At 31.9% G+C, this 25,124-nt stretch overlaps 1 protein-coding gene across 2 annotated transcripts in view; it reads right to left on the bottom strand.

Annotated features, from left to right (window-relative positions):
- LOC118187678 (thimet oligopeptidase-like) overlaps positions 1–25,124 on the bottom strand; it is a 93,890-nt gene that overhangs the window by 19,363 nt on the left and 49,403 nt on the right. For both annotated transcript variants that reach the window (XM_035357948.2, XM_035357946.2), the window contains exons 6-12: positions 18,493–18,547; positions 15,091–15,255; positions 12,205–12,366; positions 5,496–5,561; positions 2,667–2,771; positions 2,419–2,526; positions 2,128–2,201 (exon numbers count right to left, since the gene is read on the bottom strand). In XM_035357948.2, coding sequence (XP_035213839.2) covers positions 2,128–2,201; positions 2,419–2,526; positions 2,667–2,771; positions 5,496–5,561; positions 12,205–12,366; positions 15,091–15,255; positions 18,493–18,547 — 735 coding nt within the window. The remainder of the gene's footprint in view (positions 1–2,127; positions 2,202–2,418; positions 2,527–2,666; positions 2,772–5,495; positions 5,562–12,204; positions 12,367–15,090; positions 15,256–18,492; positions 18,548–25,124) is intronic.

Genomic DNA, 25,124 nt, shown 5'->3' with positions numbered 1-25,124 from the left:
CGTTCTAACAAAGAAAGAGGAGCATAGCGGAAGCGTTAGCAGGACGAAGGCGAGAAGGCATCTGTGTAGGAGAACTTATGACGCAGTATTTATATGAAAGGTTATGTAACAGAGTAGCTTCTAGAAAAATGTAGAAAAACTTATGATGCAGCATTTATATGAGGAGGTTATGTAATAGGCGCGAATGTTCTACAGAAAATTAATTAAAGGTTGTTGGTTCGCAAAGAGCAAAGCCATCGTAATTTTTTTTTTATTTTACATATATATACAGTCAAAAGTCATTAATTCGGACACCCATAATCCGGAATGATCTATAATCCAGACCTCAAAGCTACAAACTTTCTGCGCATGCGTTGTGCATAGGCGTTTATGCATGTGCGTAACACCTTTACGGCTGTGAATATGAATGTGCCCATGCGTGTTTAACGTATAACGAACAGTATAAGCTAAGCTAAAATTATCTAATTGAGTTAATGTTGCAGATTGCGTTGTTCCTTAATCTTCGAATTGGATCCAGCTTATTATTTTTTGTAGACTGTTAGAGCAATTTTATAAAAGTAAGCTTAAACTTTTGATTATGTCAAATAGAATTTCCGATATATATTTACTAATATGTAAAGGATCCACAAGGCGAAAGTGTTGGAGATGGCTGCTGCAGACAACAGACGATTATGTAACGGATCGGCGAAGGTCAACACACGGAGCTCCGCATCTGATTGGACTATTTTTTATTATTCTTATTTATTTTTTTTTTTAACTGCGAACTAAGCGGGGAAATTCCCTTTTAACTCAGTTATATGTATGCACTTGATAGAGTAATGTAACGTTTTTTAGCTTTGTGAGATATCCATATTAAATCTTTATATTAATAATCCCTGCTGTGATTATTTAATTTGTAACCTGCATGTTATATCCCTGAGAGTTGCAACCTAGTAAATTTGGCGTCTGCGACTTTATATTTCTGGATGAAATATGGATGTAAAAGTTTTGAAAGCAAAACGAAAGTTGCTGAGAACAGCTTTTATGGTATGCTGCAATTTAATAAGTGACGTTTTTAAGTTTATAAGTTATATAAGATTTTTGTAAATTTTGATACCCTATAGATCATAATTGCTCTTTATTTCATAAATTACTGTTTCATATTTTTAATTTTATAATTTCTGCATGCCATCTTACTAGATTTAAACTGATGATCTATAATCCGGAAAAACGGATAATCCGGAATCGCCAAAGTCCCGACGAGTCCAGATTAATTACTTTTGACTGTATATATATATAAAAATAGAAACCTTACAAATAAAATATCCATGCTTGAAGATACATGTGATGTTAATGTTAAAGGAATGCTTTGAGATTGTGGAATTTGTTAATTAAAAATTCATTAAAGTTTTACAAAATTTGAAATAGGTAATAAAATATATTCCATATTTGGGCTTCAGATGCCCATATTCGAATGAAGGACTACATTATAAACATGTAGATCCTTCATTATTTAATTTCTTTAAATATAATGCACGGCTCTAATGTTTGGTGGCAACAGTTTGAAGAGTGAAATGCCATTTATAGTGAACCAATACAAAATGCCAAAATAAAATTAATAGCACTTTTGAGCTAATGCTCCCTTGGACTACAAAGAATTTTCCAAAGCACTGAAAACATATGCATTTTTTATATTAACTGACCCAGTTAAAAAGCCAGTTCGTAAGTCAACATCTATCATTCTCGCTCTGGTTCTGAAAATAATACCAAAAATAAAAAACATTGTAGAAGAATAAAGGTCAACATACTTTCCTTTCAATAAATTTCGCCATAACTGAGATCTAGTGGCAGCAAAAAATATTAGTAAACATTCTAGCTAAAAACTCACATGTAGTGCATACAGCCCCAGAATAAATTTAAATGATTTTTCATATATGAAACACCCGGCCATGAGGTAATGTTTGCTGCCAACGTATGTATGATGCACCTGGTGTGAAAGAGCTAAAAATAGGTTACAAATTGAATACTTTAAATGTGAAGAAACATAACTAGACCATTTTAAGCATGTTATATTTATTCACCTGCTATATAGCAAAACACAAGAAAACAAAATATTTTGGGCTTCTAAATTAAATATTAATAACTTACCTAAATTTTGCAAAATTTGCTCGAGCGCATACATGATGCATGGTATGTCCAAATTCATGAAAATATGTTTCAACCTAAGGGAGAAACAATTAAAAAACTAAGTTGCTTCCTTGTTAAAGGGGTCACTAAGCTTAGTCAGCAAAATTGGCACACTTAATCACCCAATTTTATATGCAAATTTCAAATGTTGCCAAAGGCTACTTTTAAAAAAAGGAATACCAAAATATAAATACCGTTATTATTTGTTATACTTAATAACACAATTATTGTTAAGAATTTATCAAATTATACCTCTTCATGATCTAGCAGAGAAGGTTTATCTGCTAAAGGTTTACTGAAATTTGCAACCATAGCACCAATAGGAATTTGGCGTGAACCATCAGCATTACGGCAACCTGGCTAAAAAGGAATGACTGTTTAAAAAATAGCATACCCTACTACAAATTTTCATCAATAAAGATAAATACTGCATTTTTTTTTACAATTTCGATAAAAACTAGAGAAGAGAAAAAAAAAAAAAAAAAAGTTTAAATATTTACCTGCAATTCGAATAAAGCAGCATGTGTATATTTCCCTTCTCTGGGAAATAAATCTAGGAAGAAATATCCCAATAGTGTTCCATTATGAGCATCTGCAACACTAAACTGAAACATAGCAGGAAAAAAATAAATAAATAAAATCTGAAAGCTTTCAGGTTTTACATTATGCCCAAAGATGTGTTTTGTGGACGTTTTGTATGTTACCTTTATTAATTCAACAGCAATATTGCAAAATAATTTTAAAACGAGCATATCTTTAGAATTTCCGATATGCAGTCTTGCACGCTGGAGATAAAAATGTATTTTTCCCCCATACAGTATTGCCATTGCTCACTTTGAAATCGATGAGTTTGTTAATCACAAAAATTCTTTAATGTCTCACAAAATATTAAATAGTTAATACAACAAATTCCAAATTAGGGCTTTCAGATGCCCATATTCAGTGGAAGATTGTGTTATTGAAAATTTGATGGCTCTAGGTATTGTTGTTTTATCACAGTGCAAGAAACATACATGCATTTATGCAGCTTCTTCATTATTTAATTTCTTTAAATATAATACAGGGCTCTAATATTTAGTGGCAAAAATTTAAAAAATGATTCGATGTTTATAGTGAAGCAACACAAAATGCCAAAACAAAATAGCTCTTCTGGGCCAATATCTTTGGGCTAAAAAAGCTAGAGGTTATATATTAAGTGCATATAATATGTAAGAGAAATTAGAGTAGAACAATTGAGAATTGTTAATCTGTTTGCTTCAGACATTCACAATGGATTATAAATTAAGATATAACACTATATTTTTTAGATTATGAAATGCATTTTTATCCTTAAAAAATTAGTTGGTTCAGAGTTTGGTGTGTCTTAAGCTGAAGTTATACGACACGTGACAAGTCTGGGATTTAACAAAATTCAAGCAAAGTTTGGAATTCTGTAGATTCACAATTTCACTTGGTGTGCATGGATAAACACGAAGAAATGTTAATAAACAACTACAGTCTTTTAAAAAACATGGTATGAGTAAAGCATTAGATATTACTGCAGATGATTTAATTTTCTAAGAGAGCAATAACAATTTTTCAGATAATGTTACAGACAGTCAGAGTGACAAGATAAGTGAAGATTAAATGATTGCTCTTGATAGAATTTATAATAATTCAACTAAATTAAACATTTAATAAATATTTTTATATAATGAACACTCATTTATAAAAAATATCTCTTAAGCCTAACATGCATCTTAATAACACAAAAATATGATGAAACATTTTTTTTATTTTGTTTTTAACTTTTAATACACAGCCAAAGATATAAAATGCATATTCCTTCCATACTGCAAAGAAAGCTAAATAATTTATCATAAAAATTTACTTAAATTTATTTATCTACACAATCACATATACAAATTTCTGGTACACGAGACTTATTACACAGCATTTTTTAAAAAAATAATGCATCATTTTGAAAGTTACCTTTCAGTTATCATTAAGTTCTATTGTGATCAATGAGTCCTAGCATAACTTGCTAAATTTTAAGCATATGAGCAAATAAATAGTATTTTTTATCATATTTTTCTAACTACTAAAAAGAAAAAATTATATCACAAACTAGTGAAAAAAATTTATATAATATAAAATTTTTAAATATGCATCTGGTGCTGGATGATCTGTCATCAAAAATATGATTTAAACAAAGGCTAATAATGATAGTGATAATCATTCGACAGCCCATGAGATTAAAGAGATGCTACTAAATATTGGTGCCATTTATGATTTTGCAACATTTGCATTTAGGAATACTGCATTTTTCTTTTCAATTTGTTTCTAAAAGAATGAAAATTAATCGTTACTTAGACATTTCATTATTGGCAATGAAAAGTGAATTCTGTAGAAGAGTGTTAATCGTAAAACATCGCAGTCAAAGCATGGGAGCCAATACAGATGAAGTTCAAAGATTGATTTACATTTGCATCCTAAGCAAGTCCTTCAAACAAGGTGAAACTGAAATGAGATGTTACTATGAGCTGCTGTCACTAAATAAAATTTTACTGATTCTTCTAAGTACTGGTCACAACTAGCCAAACTGAAAAAACATCACGAAAAGACCAGATATGGCCAAAAGAAGGTTCAATCTGAGCCAAAATAGCAATGCAAGACCACATGCTTCGGTGCAGACTCAGAAAATAAAATTGAAACTTGGTTGGGATGTTTTGATTCATCCATCATATGGCTCAGACTGCACATAGAGCTTTCAAAAACCAACTGGATCAGTTTTTTGTGAACAAATCCTCTAAATTCTACAAAATATTACACTATTAAAAATGGTACTCTTCTGTTACTCTCTGGGTGCTACTTAGTGCCAAAGATAAACATTGGTGCAAAATCTGACTAGATGATGGCAACTTGATGAATAAACAACGATGAATAAAGCTTTAAGAAAAGAATATTTGTATATCATGAATATTATACATATAATGTTTAATGAAAGCAGTGCAAAAATTTCTGCAATCCTCTGATTAAAGTGAAAACAGATCGCTAAATTAAATTATATGATATTAAAAGTGAAATTTGTACACAAATTAAAAAACAGTTTTCTTATGTTCCCCTTAAATAGCTGGTTAGAGTACAAATGGTTATTTACATTACTGGAAAAAGTGAAATGCTTGATTGCCATTTTAACACACAAAAGGCTTAAGAGATAAATCTCTGTAATACAGCAGTCATGGGGAGAAACATTTCAGTGATGCTTTTAAATAACAAGAAACAAGAAAACTAAATAAGCAATTTAAAAATGAAAGAGGGGGGAAAAAAAAAGGAAGATGACGACTCACCAACTGTACATCTTCTGCCCACACTTCAGCATTCTTTATTTCTTTGAATTTTAAGCCAAGTAATTCCTATTTCAAATATAATTATGAATAAAAAAAATTTTGGCAAACTTTTTAAAAATCAATAAAAGTAAAGGAAATATGCAATTTTACAAAAGAAATTTTGTTCTCATAATTTTGATTAAATACATTTTTGGAAACAAGTAAATAAAACAAGGTAAAGGTTAAAAAAAAAAAAAAAAAAAGAAACCTCCTCACTTAAAAATATGTTTAACCAAATATCCTGCCACCAGAAATCTGACTTTAGTTTAAGTGCTTTAAATAAATTTATACTTAGATACATGAAAGAGGATTTTAAGCATACCTTTCCCCAATAGGAGTACTGAGCTGGTTCAATAGAAATATTTTATACATAATCATTACAAAATGTCAAAATGTTACATCTTTCTTTATGTTAAGCTTAACACTTTAAAACAAAATTTTCTAACACATGTAAAACACAGGGGGAGGGAAAAAAAGAAAAGGGCACACAAAATATTATAGGATAGAAATATTATGTAATCATCAAGAATGAAATATTATGAGAAGTTAAAAATGATAAGAGTAACGAGAAATTATGAAATTAAGAAATATTATGTAATCATCATTAAGAGTTCTGCATATTTGTTTCCTCCAGGAATTAACCATGAGATTTTTTTCTTTCATTTCACATTTTGAAAATTATAGTCTTCCCTTTATACATATTGGTTTGTTTTCATCCAATGCTGGATCGAACTCAATAAGTTTCCATATGTTTGCAACTGGCTGATCATTAACCAATTGAGTTCTTTCTTCTTCAAAATGCTTTGATTAGATAGCTTTCACCCAATAAATTTCTGCTTCTGACAGTTCCAAAGCTGCTAAAAAATCTTCTTTCTTCTCACCAAATGCTCTTGCATTATGTACAAAGCATTTTATCCAAACTGTAATTCGATACAATCTTGACAATTTATTATAAATTTCTATATCAAGAACTGGTTCTAATATTGATGTGTCATTACATGCAAATTGCACTGTAGTTTTCCTTTCAGTTTTCAAGTCCTCTGAATCAACTTCACTCAAATTGCTTCGAGACCATAAATAATCTGGTAACATTAGCCATGAAGGATCTTGCCAACACTTAATGTCTTTCATTAATTTCGAAACTTTTTTTTCCTTTCACGAGCATATCTGCTGGGTTGTCCATTCTTTTACAATGATTCCAATCTTGAGGATTGGTTACAGTGTTTTATTTCAGCTACTCTGTTGGACACCAATTGTTTCCAGTTCTTCACTGTTCTTTTTATCCAGTGCAATGTAATGGAAAAGTCTGACCAAAGTAAAATATTGCTCACTTTGGAATACATCTTTTAGGTAATCAGCAATTCTGGCTGCAATCACTGCACTCATTAGTTTTAATCTCAAAAGTGTCAGTTTCTTCATAGGAGAAGCTCTGGTTATAGCCATCACAAAACTAGTGCTGATGTTCCTTTCTTCTCGAAATCTGAGATACACTACTGCACCATAAGTTCTATGGCTTGCATCATAAAACATATGTGTAACTGCAATGTATCTTCAATCATCTCCATGTTCATCATAAAGTATTTCCTTGCAAATGAAAATTCCTTCAGAAATCCTACTTCGGAGCACTAGCCCTTCCAGATTTCCTTTAGTTCTTGAGGTAATTCTGCATTCCAATGAATTCCTTGTACTCGCAGTTCTTGGAAAATTAGTTTCAATCTGACAGTAATGGGAGAAAGAAAACCTGCTGGGTCAAATTTTCTTCCTGCAGTTCTTATTATTATATGTTCAGTATCATCAGAAATCAAAACAAAAGTTTAATAGGTTTTTGATGTCATATTTAAAACTGTCCTTTTGAATATCCCATATCATCCCCAATATTTTTGATGAAATCTCTCTATAGTCTGATGTATGAATTTTAAAGTCAGAATGAGCCCACAGGTTTTCAAGCTCTACAAAATTAGGTCTCCATTTTCAAAGTTTCAATCCTCCTATGTAGTTTGCTTCTTTAGAACTTCTGAAAGCTTCTTCTTCATTCAGAGCTCCTGAGAATGAATTGCTGATGTAATATCGATTCATTTAACATCAAATAAGTATCCAGACAAATAGTGAAATATTGCTTCAAGTGGAATTTAACTACAGCAGCTAAAAGAAAGACACTGGAAGTAATGCCAGACAGGACTCTAATCTATAGAATTTTTGGTTCAATATCAGATACATTATCTGGTAAACCAACTATCCACAAAAAAAAAAAAAAAAAAAAAAAAAAAAAATGTACAATATATCACGATCAGTCTCTACTAAACTAATTTGTAGAAATGCTTTCTCAATAACAGAAGTGAGTGCAATTCGATAAATTCAAAATTTAAGTATAAGTTCTAAGAGCTGGGTTTAAGCTCAGTTCAGGATGTAACAATTTGTTGAGCATGATGAGCATGTGAAGAAACATAAAAAACAATCCTTAATTTTGCTGTATTCTTATCATCTCGAATTACATGATGTGTTAAATAATATATCAGATTCTGACCTGTATCATTTTGTTCAGTTACTGAATTCTACGATTCCCAACTTATAGCATTCTTCTATCATGGATTTATAGTCAGCATAGGCTGGATCCTCATAAAAATTTTTAAATTAATGAAACGAGTATTTTCTTAGCATTATAATAATTATTTTCTAAATTATCACAATTATGTTTCTAAGGAAGCTGCAATTCTTAATGGCCTTCTTTAAAAGTCAAATTCGATTTGAAACTTCGAAGAGCTTCTTCATTAGAAGTGAAAAGTTTTAAGAAGTCATGAATACCTAGGGATATTAATTCCCAAAATGTTTTTAACTTAGACAACATTAACTCACCCTCATCAAAATCCATCATAAGGACAGCTCTTAAAACTCCAACGGATGATGGAACTTGAATTGACCATCCCATCAGTGCATCTATTAATATCATTGATGAAATTAAATGTTTTGTTTTACCATAAACTATTTTCCAAAAATAATCTGATCCAATTAGAATGTCAATTTTATGATGATTACATTCACCATCTTCATAATCAGATAATTCAATATTTAAAGATTGGATATGGTTATTCATTTCTTGGCTAAAAATTTCTATTAAAGTATCACAAATTTCTGGTGATTCTAATGCTTCAATAGTGAAACATTTACTTTTGTTTTCGATGTTACATAACTGGAATTTAACTTGTAGTCACTGCAGTATTTTCCCCAAAAGCATGTAACTTATTTTTTCTTTACCAATTATAGGCATGTTTAATTTCTTTGATAAATTTTCAGGACTAAATATTTGTTGACTTCTTCAATCAAGTAAATGAACTTTCATTTTGATTCCTGTGCCAAAAACAATGGCCCAAAATGTTTGTCGAGAAACAATTTGTTTACCATTTGTAATTTCTTTCTTTTCTGACATTACTGAAGTCAATACTGTTTCAGAGTTATTAATAGAATTAGCCTGTTCACATAAAGAATCATTTATAATTGGATAAGCCTTTTCACAAAAACCCTTTTACGCTGTTGCCTTTTATGAAATGCATTACATTCAACCATAATGCTGCATAATTGTTTAGTATAGAACTTTTTACAAACACAAGAAACATACCTTTTTTTTTTTTTTTTTTTCCCTTTCTTCAGAAATCTTCTTTTGCACTATGTTAAATTTATCACAATCATCTGATAAATCATCCATTACTTTATCACAAAAAAGACTTAAATTTTCAACAAGTGTGTTTAAGGCTACAGCTGTTGACCTTTTTTTTTTTTTTTTTATTGTTATTTTTATTTTCCTATGATACAAACTTTATCTTGAATTTGTTTGTTAGTGCAAATATATTTATCTGTATTTTTTGAATAAATATTATCAGAATCCATTGTTTAGTTAAAAGAAATGTACATTCTCTAGATTTGATTTTTTTTCTTAAAAAGTTTCATAAATCCTTTATTTTATTTGACATCATGCAGTGGGTTAAATTCTAAAGCTACATCCGTTGGCAACACTCTCATTAAAATGGGGACACGCTGTGCTCCATAAGAGTTTGGCTTAATGCCAATGCTGGCTGAAGCTCGTATTTAGATATTAATGGGTAAATTCTTAATGATGTTATTTGTTTCAAATACCTACATGGCCTCACACTGAGTATTCTAGACATACTGATGTCTATATGTATTCTTTTCTACCAAAGTGTAACTTTAAAATCTTGATTGTCTTGTTATAGTTTTCTGAATTCTCAATGATAGATCTCTTATGGAAGTTTTGGCAATACCTGTCAAATATGTATTTAAATAATTAAACTTTTCTACATCATTTAGCGATTCATTACGGTGAATAGTAGTTTTAAACTGTGTCCAGAACTTTGGCCATCTAGGTATTTTGCCATCAAATCTTTTGATTACTAAACATGGAAGTTTAACCTGAGCAAAATTCACACCCAATATTGTAGAGTTAGAATGCATAGAACTAGCCTGCACTTCATTTTCATTTACCTTTCTGAGATATCACTTTATCCATGTTTTGCAAATTGAAAGCTTTTCTTTATAATTTTCAGTACACATAATGCCCTTTTCTAATTGACTCACATCTGATATATCCTCTTTTATTTCTTTATTTGATTCTAACAAATTTTGTTCTTTCTCTGTTAAAACAGAAAACAATTCTTCAATCAGTTCAATATTCTAAGAAATAATATTTAGTTCTGTTTATAATTTTTTAGTGATTTTTGTTGTAGCTGTTAGCCCTGTGTCATACTTTATATTCTTCTCAAGTCTATTCATTAAAACAATAATTAATAATAAACATTAATCTTTTTTTGTATCCTCAATTATCGTGGAATCCTGGATTTCATGTACCAGATTTCTGTGGTAAATATCTACATATCTACATTTTGTGCAAGCATAAAACCTAGAAACAAGTGATAATGCCGCTTGTATTAAACACACATAAACTTATTCACATGTAATTAATTTTCTTTTGAGAGCTTAAACTCTGAGATCAAAGTAACAAGACCTATCATGGCAGATTATTTCTGTCCCTCTCAGCAAACATCAAGAAGTACAGATATGGGGAACATTCGAAAATCAGCTATAAACGTCAGCACTTTGGGCACAAACAGACTGGCTGTCGTAATAACCCAAGATGATTATACTGCTCCCATGACAATTTATCTTATACTTGCAAGCTCCTAAGAGACAATAAACCCAACACCCAACTTGCATAAAGTATAAGTCAGATTACTTGGTTACTTTGACCAAGTGTCCATTCCACCCCAGTAACAGACACATTAAAATAAATAATAATGGAAAAAAAAAAAAAAAAAAAACCACCCATACTCTTTTTTTTTTTTTTTTTTAATGAGAAGCGATATTTATCCACCATTCTTGCTCCTGAAACAGCCAGCTCCTAATGATTTTTCTCCTCAGACCAACAGATTAAACCAGAACTCTTGTTTTAAGATCATTAAAGATTTAGGTCTCATTTTGAAAAAAATCTTGTGCAGAATTTTAGAGACTTTAACTCTTAATATAAAGTTAATTCACCTTTGTAAAATCTTCAATATGCACTAGACTTGGTAAATATTTTTTTTAAATGAATATAAGTGTGGATTTTCAAATTCCATGATGACGATTTGCAGAATGAGGTCAGCTGACTTCTCTCCTCAGTTTTTCCAATGAGATGCATGCTTAGGACTTCCTCCCAGCTATCAACAGATGACGCCACTTGAGTAGCTCAGAAGCAACTGCTGTTGTTCGATGAATTTTTGTTGTGAAAAGTGGTACGTTTACGTAGGTTTAGCAATGTCCAAGGACTGTTGAATGTAAGAGATACTATCAGCAGAATAGTTTTCATTACAGAAGCTATTTAAAAAAAAAAAAAAAAAAATGCAGTAGAATTAATTTCCTTGCAAAACGTTTTTTCTTTGCATTACAGAAACATAACATGTTTCATGTGATAAATAATGGGGGTCATCACAGCTATCGACAGGTGAGGCTAGCCAAACTGGGTTTGTCCATTATTTATCATTGGTGGGTACCTAGCCTTACCAAACTTCTTTTGCTGTAAGCTGTATCCTGCCGAGCTATGCAAGACTTTTTGAAACTGAACTGAAAATGTTTCATTTGAAGTGCTGTCCCTCAAGCAATTTCTTCAAAGAAACTGATTTTTGGCTAGGTCAACCAATGATATATATCAAAAATAAAAATTCTGGGGAATGTCTTTTTAGACTCTCTGTTGAAGTTATCTTGTAGATGTGATAACAGTTTAAAGGATGACCATTTACTCACTCATTTTATGTATCACTTCCATGCACCAAATAATCATATACGAATATATGATTAACAAAAAGAATGATAGCTTGGTTTGTTATACATGTATGATATGGAAATGTTTAAATTTGTATATCAAATGTACATATAATAAATAGGGAAAGGAGAAAAGTTGGTTTTATTAGGCAGTTGATGTGTACTGCTCCCATAGATTACCTTCATACAGAAATACATGACAGGGTAAGAATAAAAATTTGGTATATAACACATATCGAACAAGGAAATGATGAAGATTGGCTATGTCAAACACTCTAAGTTTAAATCTTCAATAAATTCAATCCAAAATGAGAATGAAATTAATAAATTTTGAAAATAATTGAATAAACAGATATATGTCTACTTGATAAATTTCTAGCAAGCCTTTAGTAACAACAGAGAGAGGAAAATATTCCTTCAGCTTTTCTTTATCTACATTATACTTTGTTTCTACAACTTTTGTAGAGTAGTAAAGTAAGTCCCATGGATTTAATTTGCCATCAAAGGAAATGTCCAAATCACTGCACTGTAAGAAATAAGAATAATAATTAAGCACCTTTATCCGGTTAGAATACTTTCTGTACTCACTAAAATAATTTAATGATAGTTAATATACAGGTTACAAATTTAAGTTATATTTTTATTACTACTCTAAGTCTAAAGATTACTACTCAATAAAATTAACAGCATAAATAAGTTAAAATATGCATTATACATACAAGAAAATTAGTAACAAAATCTTTTGAATAAAAAAATAATATTCATCAATATCATATATGAAACTTTAATACAGAAATAAAAAAGATTAACTTTTTTTATATGCTTTAGAAAAAATGTGTGGCAATTGTGGAACTGCAGATAATGTGGCTACTGATAAACTTCTTAAATGGCCCTTCTTATATCATCCCCCACCAAATTCTCTTCTTTCTACACAAACTATTACACAGTCACAGGCTGTAAATTCAGTCTACTGATGCACCTCCATTATCAGAACATTATTGCTGAAACAAGTTGGGAATGTCTTTCAACAGTAAAGCATAGGATATACCGGGTGGCCATAATTAAACTGACAGTGCTCACAGTGTTCTGTAGCGCGATCTATTTGCAAGAATGACGCCACATTTTGTAGGAAGATTAAACAAGACAAAGGACGGATTCCGCGGGAAAAAAAAAAAAAATTAGTTCTAAAAGTCACCACTAGGGGAATATTTGGTGCTGTGTAATAGAAAATAGAGTGTTAACAAATGCAAATTAATACAGAATAAAATTACCTTTTATTATGGATATGCCTTATGGAATATGGATATGCCTTACAGTACGGTATGGAAAATCTTACGAAAGATTATCAACTTTTATCCGTACAAGATCAGCCGTGTACAGGAGATACTGTACCCTGACCATGATAAGCGATTGACTTTTGCTCTCACCTTTCTTGCAAGAATGGAGGTGGATGATGCTTGGCCATGGAAAATCTTATGGGGAGACGAGGCTCACTTTTACATGAATGGAACTGTGAAAACCCAGAACTGCCGAATTTAGGATGACAAATCACCACACGCAGTCACAGCAATTCCCTTATATTCATTGAAGGTAACTGTTTGGTGTGGGTTCACAGCGGAATATTCTAGGTACATTCTTCTATGAGAACTTTACCCGACAGGACCGGAAACCTGTTCTGTTACCGGAGAGAAATATCGCCACATGTTGAACAGCTTTGTCATTCTGGCACTTCAGCAAAGATAATGCCTGGGGAAAATCATTTTTATGCACTCCACATGTTGCTGTATGGGTGCAACAGATGCTACGACAGAAATTCACAACAGAAAGAGTCATTAGCCGCTACTTTCCAACTGCATGGCCACCTCGGTTGCCTGATCTTACCCCATGCGACTTCTGGCTATGAAGTTACCTTAAGTCCGAGATCTATCAAGGATTGATCCAGGACCTGGCTATGTTGAAGGATAACATATCACGGACTGTACGGGAGATTCCTGCAGACATGTTATTTTCTGCTGTTGTGCATACTGTGCACAGAATGCAATATGTGGTCCACAACAACAGCAGCCACACTGAAACTCATTTGAATGCAAAATAAAAGGTTATTTCCGTATTGATTTGCATTTGTTAACACTCTATTTTCTATTACACAGCAGCAAACATTCCCCTAGCGGTGACTTTTGAAACTAATTTTTTTTTTCGCGGAATCCTTCATCCCCTGTCTTCTTTAATCTTCCTACAAAATGTGGCGTCATTCTCGCAAATAGATCACGCTACAGAACACTGTGAGCACTGTCAGTTTAATTATGGCCACCCGTTACATTTATAAGTTTTGCTGTAACCTGCTTCTGCTTTCTGCGGTCAGCAACATCTGAATAAACCTGGATTGTTAACTTCTGTAGTATGCAATAATTATTTACAGCGTCTTGCTAGATTTTATGAATTAAAAGGCAGTGACATTAGGGATACTTCTCTTAATGGTATTTCCTAGTTATATTACATTGCAAAGCAGAGCATGGCTGAAAGACTCAGAGTGGATGTACAAAAAAATATTTTTAAAGATCTCAGAAAAATACTTTTTTCGAGTTTCAAACATCTCATAAAAAATGCTTTATATTTAATATAAGCAGCAGGAAAATGAGTGCATTAAATCATTGAATATAGATAGCTGTTAAGTTACATTGTTATTCTGTGAGTGATGTTATGGTTAATAGAGGCTGACTGCTAGTCTAAATTTCAGGATGAGTTTGAATCTAGAGCAAGATTTGGATATTTTTAAGTACTTTTTAACCCCATAATTCTGAAATCGGTCTACCTTCTGTGGTAATCAGGGCAATCATTTCAGTGATGAGAAAGATAAATAATTGATAAATTCTGTCACTTCTGACAAATGTTCAAGAAAAAATGGTCTATCCAAAAGTTTTATCAATCAAATAGGTTGGCTATAAAATGGCCATTTACACTAAATGTTCTAATAAATGTACATACCGAGGTAGGTAGAATCATATCCAAATAAAATTTGATTAGATTAAAACTTAGTCTCAAGTTTCCAAAAATTCAAGAGTCTTATTAGTGAGCTATTATAATCTTGCATACCATACTCTTGCACATAATATGAAACATACAAAAGCATAAAAAAGAAGAAAACATAGTTTTAAATTTAAATATGTCTTGCTTCATATACACACCAGCATACATATGTGATGTGCATCCATTTCAAAGCATACTCAGATTAATAAACTATCGACATTACCTCTTTTTCTTTTAGCTCTAGCATAGATTTCCTTTCCTCATTCCACAAAGGAGTAAGTTTATGCTGCAATTCTTTCAAAAACTTGTAGATATTTTCAGCTGTTTTAGACATTCGCAGCTCAGCGATGAATGAAGCATGATTAGAATATCCAAGCAAATCAGAATGCTAGATATTTGAGAAAACAGATTTAGAGAATAATAATGTTTCAAAGTTTATTCTATAAATAGATATGTAACATAGAATTTAGCATGCTGATGATATAGCATGTTAGAAAACCTAGGCTTATGAAATCATGCATTGTTTAATGCAGGATCCAAGTTCATATACTAGTAGTAAACAATGCACAATTGCACGAGTCTAAATTTTGGAAGAAAAAAATTCATAAAAATTATTCAATTAAAAATTCTCAAGAGAAAACCAATACATTTTTAAGGCATGTACAAAAAATGTTTTATGTACTAATGCACATATAAATTACATAATGTAACTAAAAATTTGAAGAAATAAAATATCTTAAAACTATCATAAACAAGATTACTGCTAAAAAAAGATATTCTCTTAAAAAGCTAAATAATGTTTTCCTCTATATTAAGTCAAATACACTAAAGGAAAATATGTTCTTACAATATTAAAAGCTAAGAATTTTAAATAAAAAACTTAAGTATACAAAATGAAGCCAGTCTTTACCTATACAGAAAAAGTTATTAAAATCTTGTTTATAATGAATCCATACCTGGGGGAGAGATTCTAAATTTTATAAAAAAAATTAATTTAATTTTAATTCATAAGCATGCTAAGTAATATACATAGTCATTCATTAATATCATAACAAATTATTTTTTTTCTTACATCTTCAGGTCAAAATGTTGAAAGAAACAGCTGATAAGCCAATTATTTTATAAATGGTTTACACAAAAATATCACTTCAGCATAACCTGTATTAGCCAGAATAAAGATAAAGAATAAAGAATTTTAGTGGATAACAATTATTCAGCATTGAATCTTCATTTTGGAATTTACTCTAGAATGCATAGATTATCAATGTTAGAAATAATCATACATCTGAATGAAGTATACTAAAATAGGAATACACATTATGGCACATCTTTACTTAATATATAGTTAAGTTTATATATGTTATATTTTCTTATACACTTTTAAATCTATAAAAAAATTGCATAAAATTTATATATAGTAACTATGCATGCAAAACTTATGTATGTATATAATAAAAATATAAAATTTGCAGATGCATGCTCAATAACTATCTTTGTAAAACTTTGTGGTTATTATTAACATCATCTTAAAAAGAGCATTATAATTTTATGGTTAATCCTAAGTGAAATAAGCTAGTTGCAGGTATATAATTATTTTGTTAATATTAATAACATGGTGTCCCTCCCTTATCATTTAAATAATAATAATAATTTGATATCTCAATGATTGACAATGTTCAAATTGTAATACTTATCATATTATCTCCAATTCAAAAATTTTACAGTCAAAAGTCTTTAATCCGGACTCGTCGGGATTTCTGCGATACCTGATTATCGGTTTTTCCGGATTATAGATCATCAGTTTAAATCTGGTAAGATGGCATGCAGAAATTATAAAATTAAAAATATGAAACCATAATTTATGAAATAAAGAGCAATTATAATCTAAAGGGTATCAAAATTTCCAAAAAAAAATCTTAATATTTATTTGTTTACTTTATTAAACATTTCCTTCAACGTGCACATGCGTAAAGCATACATTACCACAGTCGAAATTAGAAAAATGCAACCAGAAAACTATTTGATGTGTATTCGTGATATTTATAATGACAAGGAATTTGATTTAAATCATATCAAAGACGGAGTACTTCAAGATGAAATACTAAATTTAGTAAGGAATTATAAGCCGAATAAAATAAAAACATCTGCCCTGAAGATAAGGATATTGCTGACAGATCAACTTCCAGTTCATTGCGCACCGTGACGTCACCCCCCCCCCCCCGCAGAGCAGCGTGAAATTGATAACTAGATTTCAGAATGGTTACAGAAACAAAGGATATGCCTTTATCCATTTTTTGCAGCAATTCCACTTTTTGTTTGATGGACATCAAAACATGCTTTCGCTTCATAGATCCTTAGGCTTTTATAAAATTGCTCTAACAGTCTGCAAAAAATAATAAGCCGGATCCAATTAGAAGATTAAGGAACAATGCAATCCGCAACATTAACTGCATTGATGCATGCACAGAAAGTTTGTAGCTTTGAGGTCCGGATTATAGATCATTCCGTATTATGGACGTCCGGATTAAAGACTTTTGACTGTATTTAAAAAAATAAATCCAAAAATTAACTATTGATGAACTGTGTATTCATTACAAAATGAACAGTGAATGAGTCTAATATGTATTTGAATAGTTTTTGTCATTTCTTTGAAAAACATCTTTTGTCTCCCAAAACAATATTATCCAGCATTTAAACTCAAGTTCATCAAGAGTATATGGCCTTTGAAATTAAAAATTACAATAATGTAGAACTAACTAAAATATGCCTCAATATCCTTGATAATTTTAGAAAAATTTTCATTAAAAGAAATAGATCATTTTATCTGAGAGTTTACTCTTCCCATTACCTTCAAAATAGACATAATGCTTTGCACGATATGTGCAAAACACATGATCAAAGTCTACCAGTTGCTGAATACTGGTAGTTCAGTATGGGGTTCAAATACCAGTGAACCTGCTGGCTGCATTAGTTTTTTTTTTTTTTTTTTTTCTTTTCCCATATGTAATGTGGATATGAGCCATTTTCCCTTAAAAGTACTATACAGGACAACACTCAACTTTGGCATATACTACTGTATGAATCACTGTAATTAAATGAATAAATAAAAAAATATAAAAAAAAAAAAAAAAACAGATTTTGAATAACTTTATAGATCTTATTAACTATTTATAACAGTCACAGAAGTAAGCCAGTGACCAATTTACAAAGTAAATTTGCACAAAACATGCTTTCGCTTCATAGATCCTTAGGCTTTTATAAAATTGCTCTAACAGTCTGCAAAAAATAATAAGCCGGATCCAATTAGAAGATTAAGGAACAATTTTAAGCTAAAAGTGACTCAAGATTTTCTGATTTCTTTTGAACTGATTTTTGAAAATTAATATATTTATCAGAACTGATTTGTGTGTCGTGGAATTTATTTATTAATAATATTGCATGCTAATAACATGTAGCAATTTCAAGAAATAGTGTATAAGATTCCACTTGCCAGGAAATTCAATTAGTAATGTCACACAAACTGGTTACTGATTTCAAATTTACTTGTAAATATACACTATACAAAATTAGCAATGAATAACTGATAAATTAAAAGCTGAATTTTATTTCAATACTTTTATTTTACCTTTTTTCTTAAAGTAATAAGCTCTCCCAAAATATGAGAATTTTCGTCAAGGCATCTGAAAAATACTACACATTAACTGACGAGAAGATGTAAATACATCACAAGCATATACAAAATTCTAAAAAAAGAAAGTAAAAACTAATTTTCTCTATAGAGAACTTTACATCTGGCATTTCATTCACACTGACAAACTGCAGAACATACTATAGAAGAAATTAAAAGCTCACAGTGTGGCAAAGAGCTCACATGCCTTTAAACAGTTTAACAGAAATATTACAACATGGAAAAAGCTCTAGAGGGCACTGTACCACCCATACATAATTAATGAAAAGTTTCAGTTCTGAGAGAGTGTGAGGAAGTTTGGAACTAAGTGAAATAGAGTGCAAAAAAATATTAATGTAATTCAGTTACAGAGTTAATAATATTAATCAAATTTAATATTATTATTGTAATTGCATATATTAATACAACAATTATGTAAATATATTGTATACGGTCTTTGATTTATAAAGTTATTAAAAGAAAATAAAAGTTTGTGTATTTGAATTCAACAAGACATCAAGAACCACTGATGTAATAAAGTCAACAAATAATTCTCATATGTTGTTTGGTACAGAGCAGCAGAAAACAAAAATCAAATTTAGTTTTCAAAGTATTGATTGTCGGTAAGATTGGCTAAGACACCATGGATTAATTTTGTTTAAAAGTCAATCTTGAAACAATGTGAGTGAACAATATCTATTTGCATGCTATTTATCTTTGGAAATTAAAACTAGTCTTGAAGAAACAGTTGAACAAAATACAAAAATTAGAAATTCGCTTCAAATCACTCTTATAAAATTAATTAAGAAAGTAGAAGATGAATTACAAAACGAAAATCCAAATACAGAACTGTTGCAAGAATTGCTTTCAGCATTAATGAAGAGATTAGAGAGTTTATCGAAATATGATGAAGTTATTAACGTATCAAGCAGTGTGCAAGAATATGAAATGGAAATGGAACATTCCTTAGAATACAGTGAAGCTATCATTAGATGTAAATCAAAACTTACTAGATATATTCAGAATGCCATTAAAATCAAAACAATTCCACTGGGTTATGAAATACAGCAGCCATTCACAAAAACAATACATTTCAAGATGTTGAGAAATTTAACTATTTAGGATAGCTACTCACCAGTTCAGCTGCAAAAGCTATAAGTGGATTACCATTATCTCTGTATATCATTCAAATGATGTATCCAATTTAAGAAAAGTGTATGATGAAATAACGATTCAAATTAGAACCTTAGAAACAGTACATATTAATTTTAATTCTTATGGTAATATGTTACTGCCCATTTTAAATAAGTACATACCACAAAATTTAGTATTATAGTTTAGTAAAGAATAAAATTCCAGCAAAGCGTCAGTAGGGTCAGATTTATTGTTATTCCTAAAGCAAGAAGTGTGTGAAAAGTGTTTAAATATAGGATTTAACCAACAAATATTTGCAAGAAACAGCGAGAGAAATTATTGACATTTATCATAAAAATTACCTTCTAATTAAAATGAAAATGACTTTAGCAGCAATGCTTATTACATCAGTTGAAAAATATAGGTGTGATTTGTGTCCTAAATCTCAACCCTCAAAAGATTGTGATGTAAGTCTCACAGAGAAACACAAAACATTATACGACCATTTCAAGTGCAAGTGCTGTATAAGAAAAAAGTCATGAAAAAACCCTTTGTAAGGTGAAATGGGCTTATTGTAACATTTACAAATGTCAGTCACATTTAGCGAGCCAGTGTAACTCATCAAACATGCAAGAAAATAAAAGCAGCAAATATGTGCAGAATATAAATATACAGAGTAAAAGAAACAAATGTTACCTCATTGTTCCTCATTCAATTGAGTAAACAAATTCCTAACAATTTGATTTATTACCAAACTTTAACAGCTGAACTTATTGGAAATAATTCCACATTCAATGTCGGGTTGTGCAATACTGCATCTGAAAGATCTTACGCAGAGGCTTAGCTGAGGTTTTTAACGCCCGAGGACGCCTTAAGATTTTGTGCCCCTTTTTGCGTTCGAAGAATGGAAAACATTTCATTCTGAAATGTGTGTCATCAATTCGGCACCCCTTGGATGCTGCGCCCAGGGACGAATGTCCCCCTTTGCCCCACCCTAGCTACGTCCCTGATCTTACGTGTGTCAATCCATTTCTAGAAATGCAGAATTGCCAACTATTGGTAAAGATTAAGAATTCACACTTTTGCATCTTCAAATCAACCAGTGATACAGTTTAAAAGAAAATAACTGGCACTAAAAAATAAAAGTGGGTATACTCTGATTATTGAAGCACTTGAAATTAAAACCATATGTTCCAATACAATAGAAAGGTCAACTACAGAGTTCTTAAATAAGTTACATAAAGAAGGATTTGAGATATCTGATAGTGGCAATACTGATGTAGTAGAGGTACAGATTTTAATTGGAAATGATTACTTTAACTGTTTTTGAATAGGGAAAACATACTGTTTGGCTGAATGTTCAGTATTGTCTGAAAACATATTTGGTTGGGCATTGAGTGACAGAGAGGGAGAGAGAATAAGAAGCTAAGTTCATCAGAGAAAAATTCAATAGATTTGTCTACACAAGTTGATTTGGAAGAAGAAGAAAAATTATTGGAACAGATTCGCCAGCCTTGGAAATTGGAAAGTTTACGAATTACTAATTGTGCATCGTAAAGGAGTGAGTGCAATAAACAAATTATTAAGCAGTTTGAAGATGATTTGCAATACGTAGATGGGAGATATGAAGTGAGTTTGTTATGGAAAAGAAATCTAGAGAGTTTGGAAAATAATTTTGGTTTAGGAAAAAGACAGTTTGACGGGATGCAGCAAGAGTTAAAAATATGGTAACTTTGTGAGAGAACATTTTATTATCAGATACATTCATATAACATTGTTCAAGAGCGTGAGGATAAAAAAAGGGATATTTCATGCCATTTTAAGCAGTGGTCCATAAAGAAAAAGTATAAGTTCAAATGGTATTTAATTGCAGCAATTCTGAAGGAGGCAATCTGCAATTAAACAACTACTTAGAAATAGGTCCAAACCTAAATCTGAATATTTTGGATATCCTTCTTCCTTTTCAAAAATTTTAAATCAGATTTTGAGGAAACATAGAAAAGGTGCTTTTAATGATTGTGATAGCAAAGGAAAATAGGCAATATTTAAAAGTTTGCAGTATCCTGATAATGACAGTCAGGACTTTAAAATCATGGAATGAACAGAATATTATTTTGATGTAACTGTTCACCATTTTTATTGAATGCAACAGTCAAATATTCTTTAAAGAAATACTCAGAAATGAGTGGAGATTGTGTTGAAATGTTAAACAGCTTGTTGCAGGCAGATGATTTGCAGTAGAAAGTGTTGAACCGGCTTTCAGTAGAAGTGGTATCTATCTTGCGAGATGTGAATTCTAATTTGAGAAAGCTACACACAAATTTTAAAAAGTCGTATGACTTGTGGATTCAGAAGGAGTTGAGTGAAGAAAGTAGGGCCAAGAGGGATAGTAAGTTAAAAGTGTTGGCAGGTAAGGAATTCTGAAGAGGTTGTTTTAAGAGCAAACATTACTTCATTGTTGAGCCATTTAGAATCATTGCCAAATAATAAAAAATCAGTGTTAAGTACAGCAGATAAGGTGTTCGTTCCAATCAGATTTATTTCTCCTTTTGTGCTGCAAATTGAGAGAGTTATGCAGGAAATATGGGAGAGAGGTTTGGAGTGGGATTCAGAGTTAAAGTACAAATGGATAAAATTGGTGCACTGAAGTTAAGGAATTAAACGAGTTAAAAATGAGGTACTACTATGTGGAAGATCTAAATAAAGGTAATTCGGTTGAAGTTTATTTTCTGCAATAAGTCAGTGGTGGCATATTTTAGATATGAGAATGAGAGAGGTATATGTATGTTGTTTATAATGTCAAAAAAAAAAGTATAGCACCATTAAAGAAGCTGTCACTTCCTAGGTTTCAAATAATCGGAGGGGGGCATTAGTCGTGGTAAGGCTGTGGAAGTTATTTATCAAACGTGTGTGAAGGCTTAGCAGATAAAGTGATCCTCTACACAGATTCAGAAATATTTTTATGCTTGATTAAAGGATCACCACAAGAGTGAAAACAGTTAATATCAAACAGAGTTGCGGAAATACATGACTTTACTTCGCCTGATAAGTGGAAACATTGTCAAGGGTTGCAACACTCCGGAGAAGATAATTTGTGGTGAAACAGCTTATACATTGTTCAAGGACAATATTTAGTGGCATGGTCCATCATGGCTAAAAGGTTCTAAAGATCAATGGCCTGAGCAAAAGCTTAAAGCAAAAACTAATAACCAATTTGGGAATGTTTGAGAACTTTATGTTTATGTGAGAGTTCCAGTAGGAGAAACTGCATTAAATATTGCAAAGTTCAGCAGTTTGGAAAAATTGTTGAGAATCACAGCTTGGCTAAAGCAGTTTGTCACCAATCTAAGAAAACATGCCTGTGAAGAAGGTTCCCTGACCACAATGGACATCCAAGAAGCTGGGGAATATTGGATATAACAAGTGTAAAGAGAGATTATACTTCAGTGATTCAACAGATGGAGAGGAATTATTTAATAATATATGATTTGAAGCTTTACAGTTTAGCACCATATATGGACAATAGAGGTATTTTGCATGCCAGAGGTCATTTGAACAAGCAGAATTAATAGATGAGAAAAAAACATTCTACTATACTACTAACTTCAAAGATAATAAAACTAGAGATATTTAGTGAACACATAAAATCATTTCATTTAGGAGTTGTGATAACCCTGTCAAGAATAAATTTTGGATACCTAGAGGCAGACAGGTAGTGAAGAAAGTTACAGCCTTGCATTATCTGTAGGACGTACACAGTGAAACTCACCAGACAACTAACAAGGCAACTGCCAAAAAATCATGCATTTGAAAGTTCTCTCTTCACAGAAGTAGAAACTGATTTCACTGGAGCAATTAACATTGAAGCTGAGAGAGATTTAAAAAAAAGTATATACTGTGTTATTTATGTGTGCAGTTACGCACAGAGTGCATACTGACGTCATATCAGACATGTCAACACAAAAATGTATTTTATTTCTTCGATGTTTTCTATCTCGAAGAGGAAGCTGCAAAGTGATCTACGGGTGTTGTAAATTAAATAGTGGCAACTTAACCTTGAAACTCGCAGAAGGGAGGGTATGTGCAAATAGGATATGGAAGCGGTGAGGTGGCGCTGTTGTCCATGTGTAGAGTGCAAAAAAAAAAACAGTCGATCTGCTTAGAAGGGTAGTTGTTGTGTGGCGTTAAAGTCAGAAGTTTCGTTTCCATCACTCTAAAGCATGTTTTCAAAAGGTGATCAGTGGCCGTGGCTTAAAATCGAGGTTGCCTGTGGCAAAAATGCAACAGAATGCTATTGAGGATTAGTGGAAGCCCATGGCACAAATGCTTTACAGTATAGCACAGTAGCATGATGGGTTCAAGCATTTTGTTCGGTTCAGAATGAGACTGCGGATTTGCAACGCACAGGTTGGCCCTCCATTCCTCAAGAGCAGATTGACATCCTGAGCGGTCTCCTTACCAAAAACCGCCGATGAACTATCCGAGAATTATCCTTAGAGGTTGGTGTGAGTCATCAAATGGTGTGGCACATAATGAAGAAATCTCTTAACATGAGGAAAGTTGCTTCCCGCTGGGTTCCACATTGACTAACCAAAGTACAGAAATGGCACCGGTATGCATTGGCTGGCACCCACTTGGAGAGATACCGCAATGAAGGAGACGCATTTCTGCAGCGTATTGTCGCCATTGATCAGACATGGGCACGAGCCTATGAGCACTGAATTAAAAGCGTCAGTCAAATGAATGGCGTCACCAAGGTTCGCCACGTCCACAGAAATTTCGACAGGAACACAGTCGGGTGAAGGTTATGCTGATTATGGCATACGACTGGAAAGGTGTGATTCTTACATATGCTGTATCTGAAAGACAAACTGCCAACGCAGATTACTATTGCCGATTTCTACAGCACCATTTGAGATTGGGTATGCGGTGCAAATGTCCACGTTTATTGCACATCAATCTCCCAGTCGTATTGAATGACAACACTCATTGCCATGTCGCAAACAATGTCACTCCCCTTTTGCGATGGTGGCAGTGAGAAATCTTGGAACACCCTCCCTACTCACCTGACATGAGTCCTTGTGACTTCGATCTGTTTCCGAAGTTGAAGGAACCCCTCCGAGGTCACCGATTTCATGACGTTTCATCTGTACTCCATGCAGTAGGGCACTTGGTCGCTCACATCAACAATCAACACCTTGTCACTGGTCAATGACTTCCCGACATTTGGCAAAAGGTTATAAGGTTTGCTGGTGACTACATAGAAGGAATGTAATGCAATTGTACTTGTAAGTTCATTAAAAATTTATTTATAACTATGTTGCCATTACTTAATTTACAGCCATAGATAACACAAAATCTTTTCGCAGCTCAAGTGAAATACTCAAGGGGTTCAAAAGAATAATCATAGATCCAAGACTGAAAGACTTCAGAACATCTAAAGATGCCACTTAGTA

Source organism: Stegodyphus dumicola, chromosome 9, assembly GCF_044657685.1.
Source record: "Stegodyphus dumicola isolate Sdum_Otavi_A_Nest chromosome 9, ASM4465768v1".
NCBI classification, from domain to species: Eukaryota; Metazoa; Arthropoda; class Arachnida; order Araneae; family Eresidae; genus Stegodyphus; species Stegodyphus dumicola.
This window is presented reverse-complemented; position numbering and strand designations above follow the sequence as displayed.